This window comes from Hippocampus bargibanti, linkage group LG08, assembly GCF_051943395.1.
Source record: "Hippocampus bargibanti isolate YZ-2025 linkage group LG08, ASM5194339v1, whole genome shotgun sequence".
In the NCBI taxonomy this organism is placed as follows: Eukaryota; Metazoa; Chordata; class Actinopteri; order Syngnathiformes; family Syngnathidae; genus Hippocampus; species Hippocampus bargibanti.
The window spans coordinates 6,364,169-6,380,298 of record NC_142741.1 but is presented as its reverse complement, the minus strand read 5'-3'; the positions used below and the strand labels follow the sequence as shown (position 1 = coordinate 6,380,298).

Here is a 16,130-nt window from a genome sequence, read left to right as displayed (position 1 = left end):
GTTTCTTTGACTTTGTGTCTTTTACGCACGTCACTACGAATTTCGTCTGTCTTTTGCATTGTTTACCATTTCAAATGTGTCCACATTTTAGTAGTTTGTTGACTTTTTGCGTGTGTGTTGTCGAACGTCACAGATCTGCCGAGTGGTGACTTGGGTTGCATTCATGTGCTCCTCGAATAGTTGACCAACTCCCGAACCTGGTATAATATAACCATACAACACTTTCGTGTTACATATGTCTATTTATGTCATACATATACTAGTTTATTTCAACGTGGGTCTGTATTCTTCATACTGGTAAGTTTTTAAACTGTTTTGATTGAACTGGCTACCATAGTAACGCGTTTGTTTTCACGGGGAGAAAAATCCACCCTCCACTTCAAACAAGCAGATTCGTCACTTATGTGCGCTTATTTAGGCGTTCTTTCGTGGTTAAATAACCCCCGAGGCTGTCTTTTAAAACATGCTGCTTTTTTCTTAAACGTCGACGTGATCTGTGAGTTTGGTTGTTTTCACGTCGGTAAGCATTCGAACGGGGATTTGATTTTCCTGGCGAGGAAAATACATCTTGATTTTAAAACAAGCAGATTCGTCACGTGTTGGTCATTTCACATTACATTGTATTCACATAAGATTTACGTTTTTACACGTTGTTATGTGTTTACACTTTTAGAAAAGGCATAAAGCTGGCCGGAGAAGTTTTTCACAGCACATATCCAAGCAAAAATGTGACAAAAAATGTGTACATATTGAAATTATGATGCTGTGTGTTGTGAGTGGCAGACCATTTAATTGTTGTGACTGACACGCTACATCACTGCCATAAATTGAATAGAAGACCAAAGACAGATTGGTTGGATTGGTTTTGGATTTATATTTATTAGTCTTGTAGTTTGCTGTAATAATGTAATTAATACATTGCATATTTCTTTAAAGTGTCTGAAAAAAATGTGTCTGTTGATGTTGACAATCCTTTTTTTGCTGCGATGATCATAATGTTCAAATAAATATAATAAAATATAAAAATGACCACAAAAAAACGTTGCTGCTGGCATAAATTGAAATTATGAAGTTGTCTATATGTTTTTACGGCAGGCTGGCCTTAGCACATAAAGTGCTATTTTGACATTCCAAAGATTTTCCCAAAAAGAGATGTGGATGGAATCGAGACCTTCTTTTTCACCATGGCTGAACCTGAAACAGGATCCCGCATCAACAGCTGGAGAAAGTGAGTTCACCGTTTACAATATAAGGCGCTAGATGGGAATTTTATTGAATTTTAAATTGTTATTTTATTTGTGGTAGTGTGTGTCGACACTATGGTTGGAGAAGCAAGATGTTCGAATCCTCTGCAAAAATCGTCAAACCACGATCGCATGCTCCCGATTAAGAAACGCCGCAGCCTACGGAAAAGTCTGGTGAAATACATCTGGTAAATTGTTTGGATTAATAATATGAGTCATTGTACAAATCATTTCTGTCACAAGTTAGTCGTGAGCGCCCGCCATTTTGTGGGTGACAAACAGATTTTTTAAACCCTATTATTATTATTATTATTATTATTATTTTTATTGTTATTATTTTAGTCAGCAGGCGCAGCAACAGCCGGCAGAGGATGATGACACCCCCAAGAGTGATTTTGAGAAGGTGAACCCAAATTTCGGATCATCTCATATTTCATACTTGTCGACAGCAAATCAGAACTGGCTTACACGACATAAAAAAAAAATAATAATAATAATAATAATAATTATTATTATTATTATTATTATTACTATACTAATGTTACTATATTAATATGATTACTTTATTATCATCATCATCATCATCATTATTACCATTACTACATTAATCTCATTATTATTATTATTATTATTATTATTATTACATTTATATAATATATACATATTATATCATATTATTACATTACGTTTTCATATATTGTTATTTCATATATTGTTATTGCTACTACTATAAAAAAGAATGTAATAATAATAATAATAATAATAATAATAATAATAATAATAATTATTATTATTATTATTATTACATTCTTTTTTATATATTGTTATTGTTACTATATTAATATGATTACTTCATATCATCATCATTATTATACGTATTACCATTACATTATTATTATCATTATTATTATTCTCATCATTATTATCATTACTACATTATTTTTTAATATATTGTTGCGATATTATTATTATTATATTATTATATTTTATATCGTTATTGTTACTATATTAATATGATTACTTTATCATCATCATCATCATTATTACCATTACTACGTTAATCTCATTATTATTATTATTATTATTATTATTATTATTATTATTATATTATTATTATTATTATTATTATTATTATTATTATTACATTTATATAATATATACATATTATTACATTACGTTTTCATATATTGTTATTGCTACTATATTATTAATATGATTACATTATTATTATTAATATTATTATTATTATTATTAGTAGTAGTAGTAGTAGTAGTAGTAGTAGTAGTCGTAGTAGTAGTAGTAGTAGTACATTATTATGATTACCATTGCTACATTATTATTATTATTATTATTATTATTATTATTATTATTATTATTATTATTATTATTATTATTATTATTATATTTTACATTATACAATTATTTTCCATTATTCTTCTTATTATTATTATTGTTGTTATTATTATTGATCACTGACAAACACGGATACCATGGTGTACAAATCCAGCCTATACGCACACGCAAACCACACTTGAGCAATAATCCAATCCATATTCCTCATACCGTCCTGCCAGGCGCTGACCTTGTCATGATGTGTTTTAGAAATATTACCATTACATTCAAAACGGCATCAACCTGGAGAACCTCACCCCTCTCCAAGACTCTTGGGTGAAGAACATCACAGGGAAGGTCCCCGGTCACCTGAAGAGCCAGAACCAAATGCTCAACCTGCTACTGGATGAAGTCCGGGAGGACTACTTGCTTAGCATCAAGACTGCAATCTGCAAGTGTTGATTTTCGCGCGTGGATCCCCGAGACCGCATCACGTCATCCATCTTTCCTTTTTTCAGTGAAATACACCTTTGCTGATCCGGAGGAAGCAGACGAGGACTCTGTGAAAGATCTTCCTCTTCACAGACAAGAGTACGTTGATCTCATCTTCCGTTTTGAGCTTGTGATTGATTGATTGAACCTCTCTTCCACCTTCTTCCCTTTCACTCCGCCTCTCTGAAATTAAATCCTGGTTTACCCATAACTTCCTCAAACCTAACAGCGAAAAAACTGAAATTCTCCTTGTTGGTACCAAATCCACCTTGAGCAAAGCTAACTGTTTCTCTGTCACTATTGACAATTTGACCGTTTCTCCCTCCCATCAGGTGAAAAGCCTCGGTGTCATTCTTGACAGAACACTGTCTTTCCACTCCCATATAAATAACTTAACCCGGTCTGCGTACTTCCACCTAGGGCCTAGGTGGAAGTATGCAGACCGGGAGGTGACAAGACTATGAACGAGGATAGCAGTGGTGTGAGGAGTGAGAGACGGGTGAAGACGATTGATATTGCCTAGGACCTAGGCAATATCAATCGTGGAAGAGACGGGTGAAGACGATTGACCTAGACGATAGGACCTAGGCAATATCAATCGTCTTCACCCGTCTCTCACTCCTCACACCACTGCTATCCTCGTTCATAGTCTTGTCACTTCCCGGATTGACTATTGCAATTCACTTCTCTTTGGTGTCCCTCAGAAACTTCTCCACAAACTTCAACATGTCCAGAATTCTTCAGCCCGGATCATCACCAGAACCTCATCCTTTCACCACATCACCCCCCGTCCTCCAAGTGCTCCACTGGCTCTCGGTCAAATATAGAATCAACTTCAAAATTCTTCTTGATACATTTAAAGGACAACCGACACCATTTTTTGGTTTCCTAACTGACATCAGAAAAACGTTTTATAGAATCTAAAATACCCAAAAAACACAGGCTGATATTTTTAGTCAAATGTAAAACACCAATAAAAGTGACTTAAAGTGTCCCAAAACTGCCACAAAATGAGCTAGAAACTGGGGAAATTCAGAAAGTCCCGCCCCCTTGTTCGTGATGTCACGCTAGGATACTCCTTCACAAACTGCTTTGCTCCAGAATCAAAACAATGGCTTGAGAGAGTTCAGATTGTTACTTGTTACTCATCCAGTTATGAATATGATTCAAATAGTTCTGAAGAGGAAAGCATAAATGTTTGCAATCGATTAAAGAAGTCCTTCCCTATCAATTCGAGCCCTCTGGATTCCAATGTAGCGTCCCAGAAAATGCACAAAATGGCGCCCAAGCTCCATTGGAAATGGGCTGATTTGGCCGCTGGGAATTTGTGTAAACTTACACCTTCTTTATGCAAGTTACCGCAATTGGCTGCGACACACAACGATTCACCATTGCGTTATTTATGTAGTTTTCATTCTAATTTCGTGATCAACACGTTGTTTTCAGACGAAAAAAAGTACCCAAAATGCATTGTGGGTCGTTTTCTCGGTCAGGGGCGTTCCCTCTGTGACGTCACTGAGGGCATGGTCATCAACTCGAAAGCAAGACTTCCTGAATATTCAGTTCGAGTCTTAAAATGTAAAATATAGCTATATGCCGTTGAGTCTTTGTAAAGTGCGCTCAGGAGAAGTCATTTGAAGTGATTTTACAAATTATGGACGCCACTTGTCCGGAGGCGTCGGTTGTCCTTTAAAGCTATCCATAACCTTGCCCCCCCATTTCTATCTGACCTTCTTCAAATTTCTATTCCCTCTCGTTCCCCTTGCCCGTCTCAGCACGATAGGTGACAGAGCCTTCAGCTGCTCTGCCCCCAAACTCTGGAACTCACTTCCTCCCAACATTCGGAACATCTATTCTCTTCCCACCTTCAAGTCCCATTTCAAAACCCACCTATTTAAAATAGCATTTTCTGTGTAGCTCTCTCTCTCTCTTGTTTCTATTTATAGTTGTATTTTATTTATTGCATTCTATTTGTGATTGTATTTTATTTATTATAGTATCTATTCTTGTCTGGGACTGTAAAGTGTCCTTGAGAGCTTTGAAAGGCGCTTAAAATGTAATGTATTATTATTATTATTATTATTATTATTATTATTATTATTATTATTATTATTATTATTATTATATATTTATGTATCTATTTGTCTGTTTTATTTATTTAGGTATTTAGTTTGGTATTTACACTATATTATATGTACACTATACATTCTATTTGTCAATTTATTTATTTATTTATTTATTTATTTATGTATTTATTTATTTGACATTTTTATCCATTTATGTATTTGTTTGTTTATTGTTTATTTGTTTGTTTATTTATTTGTGATTATTTTTTTGTATCTATTTGTCCGGTTGTTTATTTATGTGTTTATTTGTCTTTGTCTGTCATTATTATTATTATTATTATTATTATTATTATTATTATTATATATTTATGTATCTATTTGTCTGTTTTATTTATTTAGGTATTTAGTTTGGTATTTACACTATACTATATGTACACTATACATTGTATTTGTCTATTTATTTTTTTATGTATTTATTTATTTACATTTAACTTTATATTTATCTGCCTCGGTATTATTATTATTATTAGTATTATTATTATTATTATTATTATTGATTGGTCGATTGATTGAATCCATCCGTCATTCATGACAGGTTGGTGCGCATCCCCAAAGCGTGGAAGGACTCTTTTGTGTTGGCGCGTAAGCGGATGAACAACTGGCTGCACTCTTTCAACCCTACCATGCAGCAGGTGCTTAACCTGTGGAACACCACGTACAGGTTTGCCTTCTCAGGACACGTTACTCACGATGACTTGATGCTCAACCTTTTGGTGACTCTTCGCCGCAGGGATTTGCGTTTGATCGATACGGCTGAACTCCGGAGCAGAACCGAGTCGATGGAGTTATCGGCATTCCAGCAAAATTCCAACGGTCAGATCGGTAACGTTCGAGCAACCCTTCTGAACAAGTGAGCCAGATCATTGCAATGAGTGAAAACGATTGATAACACAATTGAACGGGAATGCTGAAGGAATGCCGCAAAATCTGGAACTTCTGTTTCGCCATTCGTTCATACGGTTCTTCTTTATTTACCCATTGCACATTTTATACCTCGGCTTACGAACGCTTTAGCTAACGAATTTTTTTGCCTTACGAACATTAAATTCGCGAGAATATAATCTTGGCATACAAACTAGTTTTCCGGAAAGACACGGAGCGCCACAATGGCTAATTTTCGGCGGAATAACACCAAACCATACGGCCGAACAGCGCCACCATGGCTGCCGGACTACTTTTCCACACCGACTTTCTTTGAGTTCACTCAGTGCAGCCGTGGTTTGTTATGAAGTGGATATTTTTGCTTTTTTGGGACGGAAAAAGACCCCACCACAGGCTCGTGTTAAGTCGAAGAAGACACTAAAGAAAATTACAGTCGAGCAGAAGAAGGAAATCATCGAAAAAACACCAACAAGGTGTGCGTTTGTGTGACTTAGCATCCCAGTATGCTAAGTCTACCATTGCTACCTGTGGTTAAGGGTGTTTTTTGTGTTGGCTAAGCAACGGTCTAAGGCAATAGAAGAGGTTGAAAAACTTCTGTTGCTTTGGATGAATGAAAAGCAGCTAGTAGGGGACAGTGTGAGTGAGGGTATTATCTCACAGAAAGCACAGCAGCTTCTCTTGGATATCATCATGAGGCAACTGCATCAACAACTATCACAAAGGTCAATATAACGATTTTATTATACAGTACAGTTTATTTCTTTAATTACAACACAAATGCACATTTATTTTATATAAAATAAGGTAGATTTTGTGTAGTTGGCTTATTTTGTAGAAAATTGAGTTTTATGGGGACCTGGGAACGGATTATTCTCATTTGAATGGTTTATTATGGAAAATAAATGTTTGGAAGACAAACTTTTCGCCTTACACACACTTTCTGTGAACCAATTAAGTTCGTAAGCTGAGGTACCATTACAAAGGTAAAAAAATGAAAGTCATTTTTTGCTGCGGGCGGGTCACATTGTAGTTCCGGTTTCCTCTCGGCGGCCGTTACGAATTTGGGGAAGCCAAATGCTCAGGTTTCATTCCCTCCACATATTACATACAGAATGCACAACAAATTAATAAAGAACTAGTTTTCAAATCTGAAGTCAAGAATAATGATTTTGCTTTGACACCTGTGATGGAAGTGATTTGCCAGCTATCTGAATAGCTCGATCGCTAGCTAGCTCGATCGATCGCTGGCTAGCTCGATCGCTGGTTAGCTCGATTTTGCTTTCACACCTGTGATGTGCGGTATTTGCCAGCTATCTGAATAGAAAAAGAGCTAGCTAACTCGATCGCTACATAGCTCAGTTGCTAGCTAGCTCGGTTGCTAGCTATCTCAGTCGCAAGCTAGCTCGATCACTAGCTAGCTAGGTCGCTAGTTAGCTCGATCGCTAGTTATCTTGAATGCTAGTTAGCTTGAATGCTAGTTAGCTCGGTTGCTAGTTAGCTCGATCGCTAGTTAGCTTTATCGCTAGTTAGCTTGATCGCGAGCTAGCTCAATCGCTAGCTAGCTAGATTTTGCTTTGACACCTGTGATGTAAAGGATTTGCCTGCTATCTTAATAGCTAACTCGATCGCTAGCTAGCTCGGTCACTATCTATCTTCGTTGCTAGCTAGATCGGTCGCTAGCTAGCCGGATAGATGACAAGTTTGATTTGCTTTTGTGGGCCGAATAAAAGGATGTGGTGGGCCAGTTTTGGCCCCTGGGCCATGACTCGGACACCATGCTCTAAATGAATTGAGATTTTGCATATTTACTTCATCCTTCCTCATTTTTATTCCCCAATTGGCAGCCATTTTCAAAATGAAGCAGTTCCATTTCTTCAAGTCTCTCCCTCAGCATTCCCTCCAATTAAATTTGAACATCCTTGTACAACTTTTTCAAAAGCGGCCATGTCTTCTTGTTTTTTTTTTTTTGGTCCACGTCAGAAATCAAATGCATTTGAATCATAGCATGAGCTGTCATTTTCCCACGTAGATGGCTTCCCGAAGTGCACAACATTTACTACCACGGCAATCGGCGCAAACTGGTCCCCCCTCAAAGCCACATGGACAAACTGCACACTTTCTTTAACTGCGCTGCCACGCTCATGTCCATCCAGCTGCAGAACCTGGTCTTGGACTCCATGAGTGACTACACCAGGCTCATTTGTCCCAATCCTGTAAGGACGTCAATATGCTTTGCTGCAGTTAGCGACACACTCGTGGCGCGGTTCCTGATAGTCTGTTTTGTTTCAGGACTCGGAGGATACCTTTGGCCACTCGGGATTTGTGCTTTTTCTGATCCTGGAAGATCGAGAGATCACGTTGGAGCCAAACGTGAAATCTTTTGAAGACATTCTGCTTAATGTCTTCGAGTTCATGCTCAGGTCCGTCACTATGCTGCCACGCGTGGAAACCAAACTCTACGCAGAATGGGTAGCGGTAAGTAAAGGTGTTGTAAAAGATTTTTTTGGTGTCCACTCCAGTGCCAGGGTTTTTGTCACTGTCATTCCAATTGCAGGACCCACAGAATATTGAGTTTTAGGACGACATAAACATTCAATGCAGCGTTACAAACCGTAAAGGACAACCGACGCCTCCGGACAAGTTTTGTCCATAATTTGTAAAATCAGTTGAAATGACTTCAACTGAGCGTATTTTACAAAGATTCCACCGCGTATAGCTATATTTTACGTTTTAAGACTCGCGCTGAATATTCCGGAAGTCTTGTTTTCGAGTTGGTGACGATTCCAGATGTGACGTCACGTCTGGAACGCCCCTGACCGAGAAAGCGACACACAATGCATTTTGGGCACTTTGGTTTTTTCTCATTATTTCATCTATTTATTCTTTTATGTTATTATTTTATTATTTTATTTATTCTTTTGTGTTTTCTTGTACTTATTCTTGTATTTATTCTTTCATATAGTTGTTGTTTTTTTTTCTCATTCCTTCACCTATTTATTTAATTCTTTTATTCTTTTATTTATTCTTTTATGTATTCTTTTATATATTTTTATATATGTTTTTTTTTTTCATTTCTTCATCTATTTATTTATCTATTTATTTATTTTATTTATTCTCTGTGATAACGATTGCTGTCATTCCCAATAGCTCATCAATCAAAAAAATAATAACTCAAAGGAATTAATTGACTTTGAATATCCTTCTTGCCACCTGTTCTTCTCCCAGTCAAGTAGCTCCGGGGAGACCCTGAGACCTATCATCCTACCAGAAATCATCGAGACGCAGGAGGAGGAGGTTCGAAGGGTCGTCCAACAAGAGTACGTGAAGCCCGTGGCGTACATCCACGAATACGACAAATACAGCGCCTTGATCAACAAAGAGGCGGAGGAGACCATGGAGCGATTCCTCGGGGAGGAGCACACCTTCCAGGAGCTCATGACGGAGGTCATCAACTACCAGCAACTCATCGACCAGATCCGGTACACCTCACGCAAGGTACTTGACGTTTGGATGAAAAGGATTAAGAGCTAGCTAGCTATTTGCTATCTATTTGCTATTTATTAGCTGGCCAGCTCGCTAGATGGCTCGTTCGCGAGCTATCTAGCTCTCTACCTTGCTTTCTAGCTGGTTAGCAAGCTATCTATCTGTATATCTATTAGCTATATAGCTCGCTAGCTTTCTAGCTAGCTATCTGTTAGCTATCTATTAGCTAGCTGGCTAGCTTTCTATTTATTTGAGTAACTTCTGGGGTCAGTGAACGCGGGCGCGTGTGGCTGCCGCTGCTCACCCACAGAAAAACTGATCCTGTGACTGTAAAGTGACCTTGAGAGTTTTGAAAGGCGGCAATGAAATTTATTATTATTATTATTATTATTATTATTATTATTATTATTATTATTATTATTATTATTATTATTGCAATTGTTATTATTGCAATTGTTATTATTGCAATTGTTATTATTATTATTATTACAGTAAAGTCTCGTTATATCGATATTCAAGGGAGTCCGAAAAAATATCGATATAACCGGGACTTATTATTATATGATTATATGATTATTACTATTATTATTATTATGCTGAACACGTGAACAAGCAGATTTTTTTTCAATGTAAACTTTAAAGGACTTTTGTTCTGGCGTTTAGGTGGTGAATCTCGGCATGTTTGAAGTCCAGTCCCACAAGCTCATTCAGGCCTTGGTGAAGCGCGCCATGGAACTCCAGGAGAAACTGGTTTCACGGATGCTCCAGGGCCATCAAGACATCAACACGGCGTATGTCGGGTTTGCAAAAAAATTCAAAAGTGGGAGATCGGTTTGCTGCTCGACGCGGTGGTTAATGCACGTGAAAAATTAATCCGATATGAAAGCGACTTAATTTTTGTCTTTTATTTATTCATTTATGTGTTTATTTTTTCACTCACCCGTTTATTTATTTATTTATCTTTTCAGTCACCTTATTTATCTTTTTATTTATCACCTTTTATTGTCAAATATGCTAATATGCATGACATACAGCACATTTATCTATTTATTTATTCGCTCACCCATTCATTCATTCATTCATTCATTCATTCATTCATGCATGAATTTAGTCATTTATTTATTTATTTTCATAATTTTCGCCTTGAATTTGGCTGGGGCCCATTCCAGGGTGTATCCCTCCTCTCAACCAAAATAATGTCACCCTATCAACAACGGATGGCTGGATCTATTGTTTTATCTAAAAAAAAAAAATAATAATAATAATAATAATAATAATAATAATAATAATAATAATAATAATAATAATACTTCTTCTTCTTCTTCTTCTTCCTCTTCTTCTCTTATTATTATTATTATTATTATTATTATTATTATTATTATTATTATTATTATTATTATTATTATTATTATTATTATTATTATTATTATTATTATTTTAAGGGACATTTTTCTCTTAGGTCTGCACTCAAAGGGGGTGTGGAAAACTAGTCAGCCAACCACCGTGGCCCTGAATAATAATAATAATAATAATAATAATAATAATAATAATAATAATAATAATAATAATAATAATAATACTTCTTCTTCTTCTTCTTCTTCTTCTTCTTCTTTTTCTTTTTCTTCTTCTTCTTCTTCTTTTTTTTATTATTATTATTATTATTATTTTAAGGGCCATTTTTCTCTTACCAAGTCTGTTTTCTTGATTCCGTAGGCTTTGCGATGAATTTGAAAAGATCGCGGAGAAGGCGCTGAGCACGCCGCCTGACACGCATTCACTGATGGAGTTGAAGGTATAAACACCAAATCAAATCATGATGGCCTCTTTTTGGGAGTATGTGGGTGTTAATATCGCCAAATGCCCCCCCCCCCCCCCCCACCACCCCTAGACCTTCGTAAATAAAGTGAAAACTACGGAACTGCCTCAACTTGAGAAAAGGTTGGCCGACTCCAACATGCAGCTGTGCTCCCTGATCGACTTTGTGTCGCTGTCGCCGGCTGACATGGAGCTCAACAGAAGGACCATCCAGTGGCTCAGGAAGCTGCCCAACATCTTTGAGGAGCACGACCAGATCGTCTCGGAGAAGACCACGCAATATCAGAACAGTCTCAAGGTTGAGCCCAACATTTTATTCCCGTGTAAACCAAGTCAAGGTCCGGGGGCCAAATCTGGTCCGTCACATCATTTTATTCGGCCCACAAAAGCAAATCAAACTTGAGATATTCCATGCTCATCTATCTAGCTAGCTAGCGATCGGCCTAGCTAGTGATCGAGCTAGCAAGCGATCGATCTAGCAAGCGACCGAGCTAGCTAGCGATTGAGCTAACTAGCAATTGAGTTAACTAGCGATTAAGCTAGCTGGCTAATTCCTTACATTACAATGTTAAAGTTGAGGCCCGGGAGCCAAATCTGGTCCTCCACATCATTTTATTTGGCCCGCAAAAGCAAATTAAAGTTGAGATAGTCCATTGTCGTCTATCTAACTAGCTAGCAATCTACTTAGCTATCGATCGAGCTAGCAAGCGATCGATCTAGCAAGCGACTGAGCTAGCTAGCGATTGAGCTAACTAACAATTGAGCTAGCTAGCCATGCAGCTAGCGAGCGTCCGAGCTAGCTAACGATTAAGCTAGCTGGCTAATTCATTACATTAAATGTTAAAAATGAGGCCCGGGGCCAAATCTGGTCCTCCCCATCATTTTATTCGGCCCGCAAAAGCAAAGCAAATTTGAGATAGTCCATGCTCATCTATCTAGCCAGTTAGCGATCAACCTAGCTAGTGATCGAGCTAGTGAGCGACCGAGCAAGCTAGTGATTGAGTTAACTAACGATTGAGCTAGCTAGCCATCCAGCTTGCTAGCATTCGAGCTAGCTAGTGATCATGCTAGCTGAGGCCCTGGGGCCAAATCCGGTCCTCCACATCATTTTATTCGGCCCGCAAAAGCTAATCAAACTTGATATATTCCATGCTCATCTAGCTAGCTAGCGATCGACTTAGCTAGCGATTGAGCTAGCTCGCGATTGAACTAACTAGCGATTAAGCTAGGTAGCCATCCAGCTATCTAGCGTTCAAGCTAAAGGCCAAAAAAGGGGGCGCCTAAAATCACATTTGGCCCACTTTTGTTTTGCGCATTGGTGTCTTCAATTTTAAATAATTAACCAATTATGGGAAGTGAATTTGGCAACACGTTTTCCCTCGAGTAATTTTTATTTTATATTTTTACGCATCTGTGTCTCATGATTGCAGTTGTTCCGCGAACTTTTTGAGGAGGAACTGGAGACGTATAGCGTCCAAGTGGAGGAGTTCACCAGTTTTGGCGAGATGGAGGATCTCAGCAAGTACCTCAAAAAGGCCCAGGCTCTCAATTCCAAACTGGACGCCGCCATAGAACGGGTAAACCCCCCCCTAATTTTGCGCGCCTGTGGGCTCTTGGGTGCACCTCATAATGCCGACATGAATTCAACATAAGTACCATGTACACCCTTGAGGTCAATCTAATTGGTCAGAAGGTCTGCTGAGGGAGAAATTGCCAGTACGGCATAATTTCTTGCCACGGGCTTTACGACTCATTCCCATTTCTGCATTCGCAGTGCGGTTTTGCCACACTGCCTACAGAGAGCAGCGTTGGCCCAAGAATGAGCTCGAGTGGCATATTTTCCCCACCTTCATTCCATCAAAGGAAAATATCCTGGCACACCACGAAATAAAAATGTCTCAGGATGGATGAAGAGACTCACTCAATTATGATATTTTCTCACTTTGTTCATAAAGGAATTATGATGATGCCAAATATTGAAGTGGGTTATGATATGAAATACTAATTGTCCCACCCTGCCCCCCCAAAAAATTACAGTTGTCATCTTTGTTCAAAATTCAAAAATTAAGACTTTGTCTCAACAATGACCATACATTTTTGGGACCATACATTTTTGACACCAATCAGTAAACGACATTACTTTCCAATCCGGGCATGGCTTTTAGTAACATCTTTTTCTAAAGAGCACAAAAATGCAAATGGTGGAGATAATCAACATTTTTTCTGTCATTTTGTAAGCCACAGGTGTCAAAGCTAACGAGCTAGCTAGCAAATGAGTTAGCTAGCGAATGAGCTAGCCAGTGATCAAGCTAGCTAGCAATAACGCTAGCTAGCAATATCGCTAGTTAGCAATATCGCTAGCTAGCAATATAGCTAGCTAGCGATCGAACTCGCTAGTGATATCGCTAGATAGAACTATAGCTTGCTAGTGATCGCGCTAGCTAGTGATCAAGCTAGCTAGCAATATAGCTCGCTAGTGATATCGCTAGATAGTGATATAGCTTGCTAGCGATTGAGCTAGCTAACGATCAAGCTAGCTAGTGAGCGAATTAGCTAGCAATATCGTCAGATAGCCATATAGCTTGCTAGCAATCGCGCTAGCTAGCGATCGAGATAGATGGCAATATCGCTTGCTAGCGATATAGCTTGCTAGCAATGTAGCTTGTTAGCGATCGACCTAGCTAGCAATCGATCTAGCTAGCGATCAAGACATCCAGTGATCGAGCTAGCTAGCAATATCGCTTGCTCGTGATATAGCTTGCTAGCAACATAGCTTGCTAGCGATCGAGCTAGCTAGTGATCGAGCTAGCTAGCGATCACGCTAACTAGCAAACGAGGTAGCTAGTGAACGAGCTAGCTAGCTCTCTTTCTATTCAGCTAGCTGGCTATTCCCACAAGGCACATGGGCCATATCTGACCTACCGCATCATTTTATTTGGCCTGCAAAAGCAAATCAAGCATGTCAAGTGTCATGATGTCCGAACAAGAAAATCAAATTCTACCCAGTAAACCACAATAACAGTCATTTTTCCTGACATCACATTTGAAAACTAGTTATTTATTAATTTGTTGTGCGCTCTAGATGCACTATATGGAGAGGATGAAACATTCTCATGGCTTCCCCAAATTCATAATGGCCCCCCGAGAGGAAACTAACTACAATGTGGCCCACCACGGCAAAAAATGACTTTGATGCCCTTGTTGTCAACAGATTAACGAATTTAACTTGGAAGAGGAAGCGTATGACTGGCCCTCCTCGCAATACCCACTTCGCAAAAAGACTCAGGACAAGCTAACGCCGTTCCTACGCCTGTACGAAACCTCCAATGACTTCCTTACCAATTACGAGCAGTGGCTCTACGGGCCGCTATCCGGCGTCAACCCGGACAAGGTGGCGTCCCGTCGTTCAAAACGCCGTTTGAAATGAGCCCTTTGTGAAATTCTGTTATTTGGTTCATCTTTCAGATCGAAGGAGACGTGAGCAACTACTGGCGTTCGTTGTATAAGCTGGAGAAAGGCTTTTCTGAAGTGCCCAGCGCTCTGAGTCTGGCCACCACGATGAAGGAGAAGGTGGAGGTCTTCAAGCAGGATGTGCCCATGGTGCAGGTGAGTGGTCATCCGGAAGTCTTATACCACTTTTGGGACTTTTCATTTGAGGGTCTGGTCCGGCTTGACTTTTTTTTTTTTTAGCTAGCAATATAGCTAGCTAGCTACAAGCTAACTAGCGTGATAGCTAGCTAGCGATCATTCTATATTCAGCTACCAAGCTAGCTACCTTACTATCTATTTGCTATCTAGTAGCTATCTATTAGCTGTCTAGCCAGATCGCTATCTATCTAGCTAGCTATCGTTTAGCTATCTAGCTGGCTTAAGTAGCTATCTATTAGCGACTGTATCCTGTGACTGTAAAGTGTCCTTGAGAGTTTTGAAAGGTTCTTATAAATGAAATGTATTATGACTGTATCTATTAGCTAGCTAGCTAGCTTTCTATCTATTTGAGTTACTTCCGGGTGGAGTGAACGCTGGCGCGTGTGGCTGCTGCTTTTCACCCACAGAAAAGCTTATCCTGTGACTGTAAAGTGACCTTGAGAGTTTTGAAAGGTGCTTATAAATGAAACGTATTATTACTGTATCTATTAGCTAGCTAGCTAGCTTTCTATCTGTTTGAGTTACTTCCGGGTTGAGTGAACACTGGCGCGTGTGGCTGCCGCTACTCACCCAAAAGCTTGTCCTGTGACTGGAAAGTGACCTTGAGAGTTTTGAAAGGCGCATATAAATAAAATGTATTATTATTATTATTATTATTATTATTATAATCATTTTCATCACAGGTGTCAAACTCAAGGCTCAGAGGCCAAATCTGGCCCACCACATCATTTTATTTGGCCCGCAAAAGCAAATCAAACATGTCAAGTGCTATGATGTCTGAACCAAAATTTCAAATTCTACCATGCATACCGAAATAACAGTCATTTTTCTTCGCATTTCACTTCACATTTGAAAACTAGTTACAAAATATGATGCAATACAGCTACATATACAGTGAGACCTCAACTTACAAACACCTTAACTTACAAACTTTTTGTCTTACAAACGTCAAATTTATGATAATTAAACCTTATAATAAGCACTATTTTCATAATACACACCCATCACGGCTGGCGGAGTGATCTTCGGCGGAAGCACACGACCGAACAGCACCAGAGGTTAAGTTACCAACAGTCCTTATGGAAGGTGACTCTCCTTCCATAAGCCA

General features: G+C 38.5%; 1 protein-coding gene across 3 annotated transcripts in view; it reads left to right on the top strand.

Annotated features, from left to right (window-relative positions):
* The first annotated feature begins 808 nt into the window (after positions 1-808).
* The window catches only part of dnah7 (dynein, axonemal, heavy chain 7), an 82,052-nt gene continuing 66,730 nt past the window's right edge, over positions 809-16,130 (top strand). For 2 of the 3 annotated variants that reach the window (XM_089002650.1, XM_089002652.1), the window contains exons 1-16: positions 809-1,228; positions 1,306-1,432; positions 1,587-1,647; positions 2,847-3,027; positions 3,095-3,167; positions 5,730-5,855; positions 5,925-6,044; positions 8,106-8,289; positions 8,366-8,551; positions 9,302-9,571; positions 10,223-10,350; positions 11,273-11,351; positions 11,448-11,672; positions 12,805-12,951; positions 14,586-14,765; positions 14,840-14,980. In XM_089002650.1, the coding sequence (XP_088858776.1) occupies positions 1,153-1,228; positions 1,306-1,432; positions 1,587-1,647; positions 2,847-3,027; positions 3,095-3,167; positions 5,730-5,855; positions 5,925-6,044; positions 8,106-8,289; positions 8,366-8,551; positions 9,302-9,571; positions 10,223-10,350; positions 11,273-11,351; positions 11,448-11,672; positions 12,805-12,951; positions 14,586-14,765; positions 14,840-14,980 (2,304 nt within the window). In that variant the 5' untranslated portion in view covers positions 809-1,152. Of the gene's footprint in view, positions 1,229-1,305; positions 1,433-1,586; positions 1,648-2,846; positions 3,028-3,094; positions 3,168-5,729; positions 5,856-5,924; positions 6,045-8,105; positions 8,290-8,365; positions 8,552-9,301; positions 9,572-10,222; positions 10,351-11,272; positions 11,352-11,447; positions 11,673-12,804; positions 12,952-14,585; positions 14,766-14,839; positions 14,981-16,130 lie in introns of those variants that run through there. The other variant, XM_089002651.1, reaches the window with a different exon arrangement.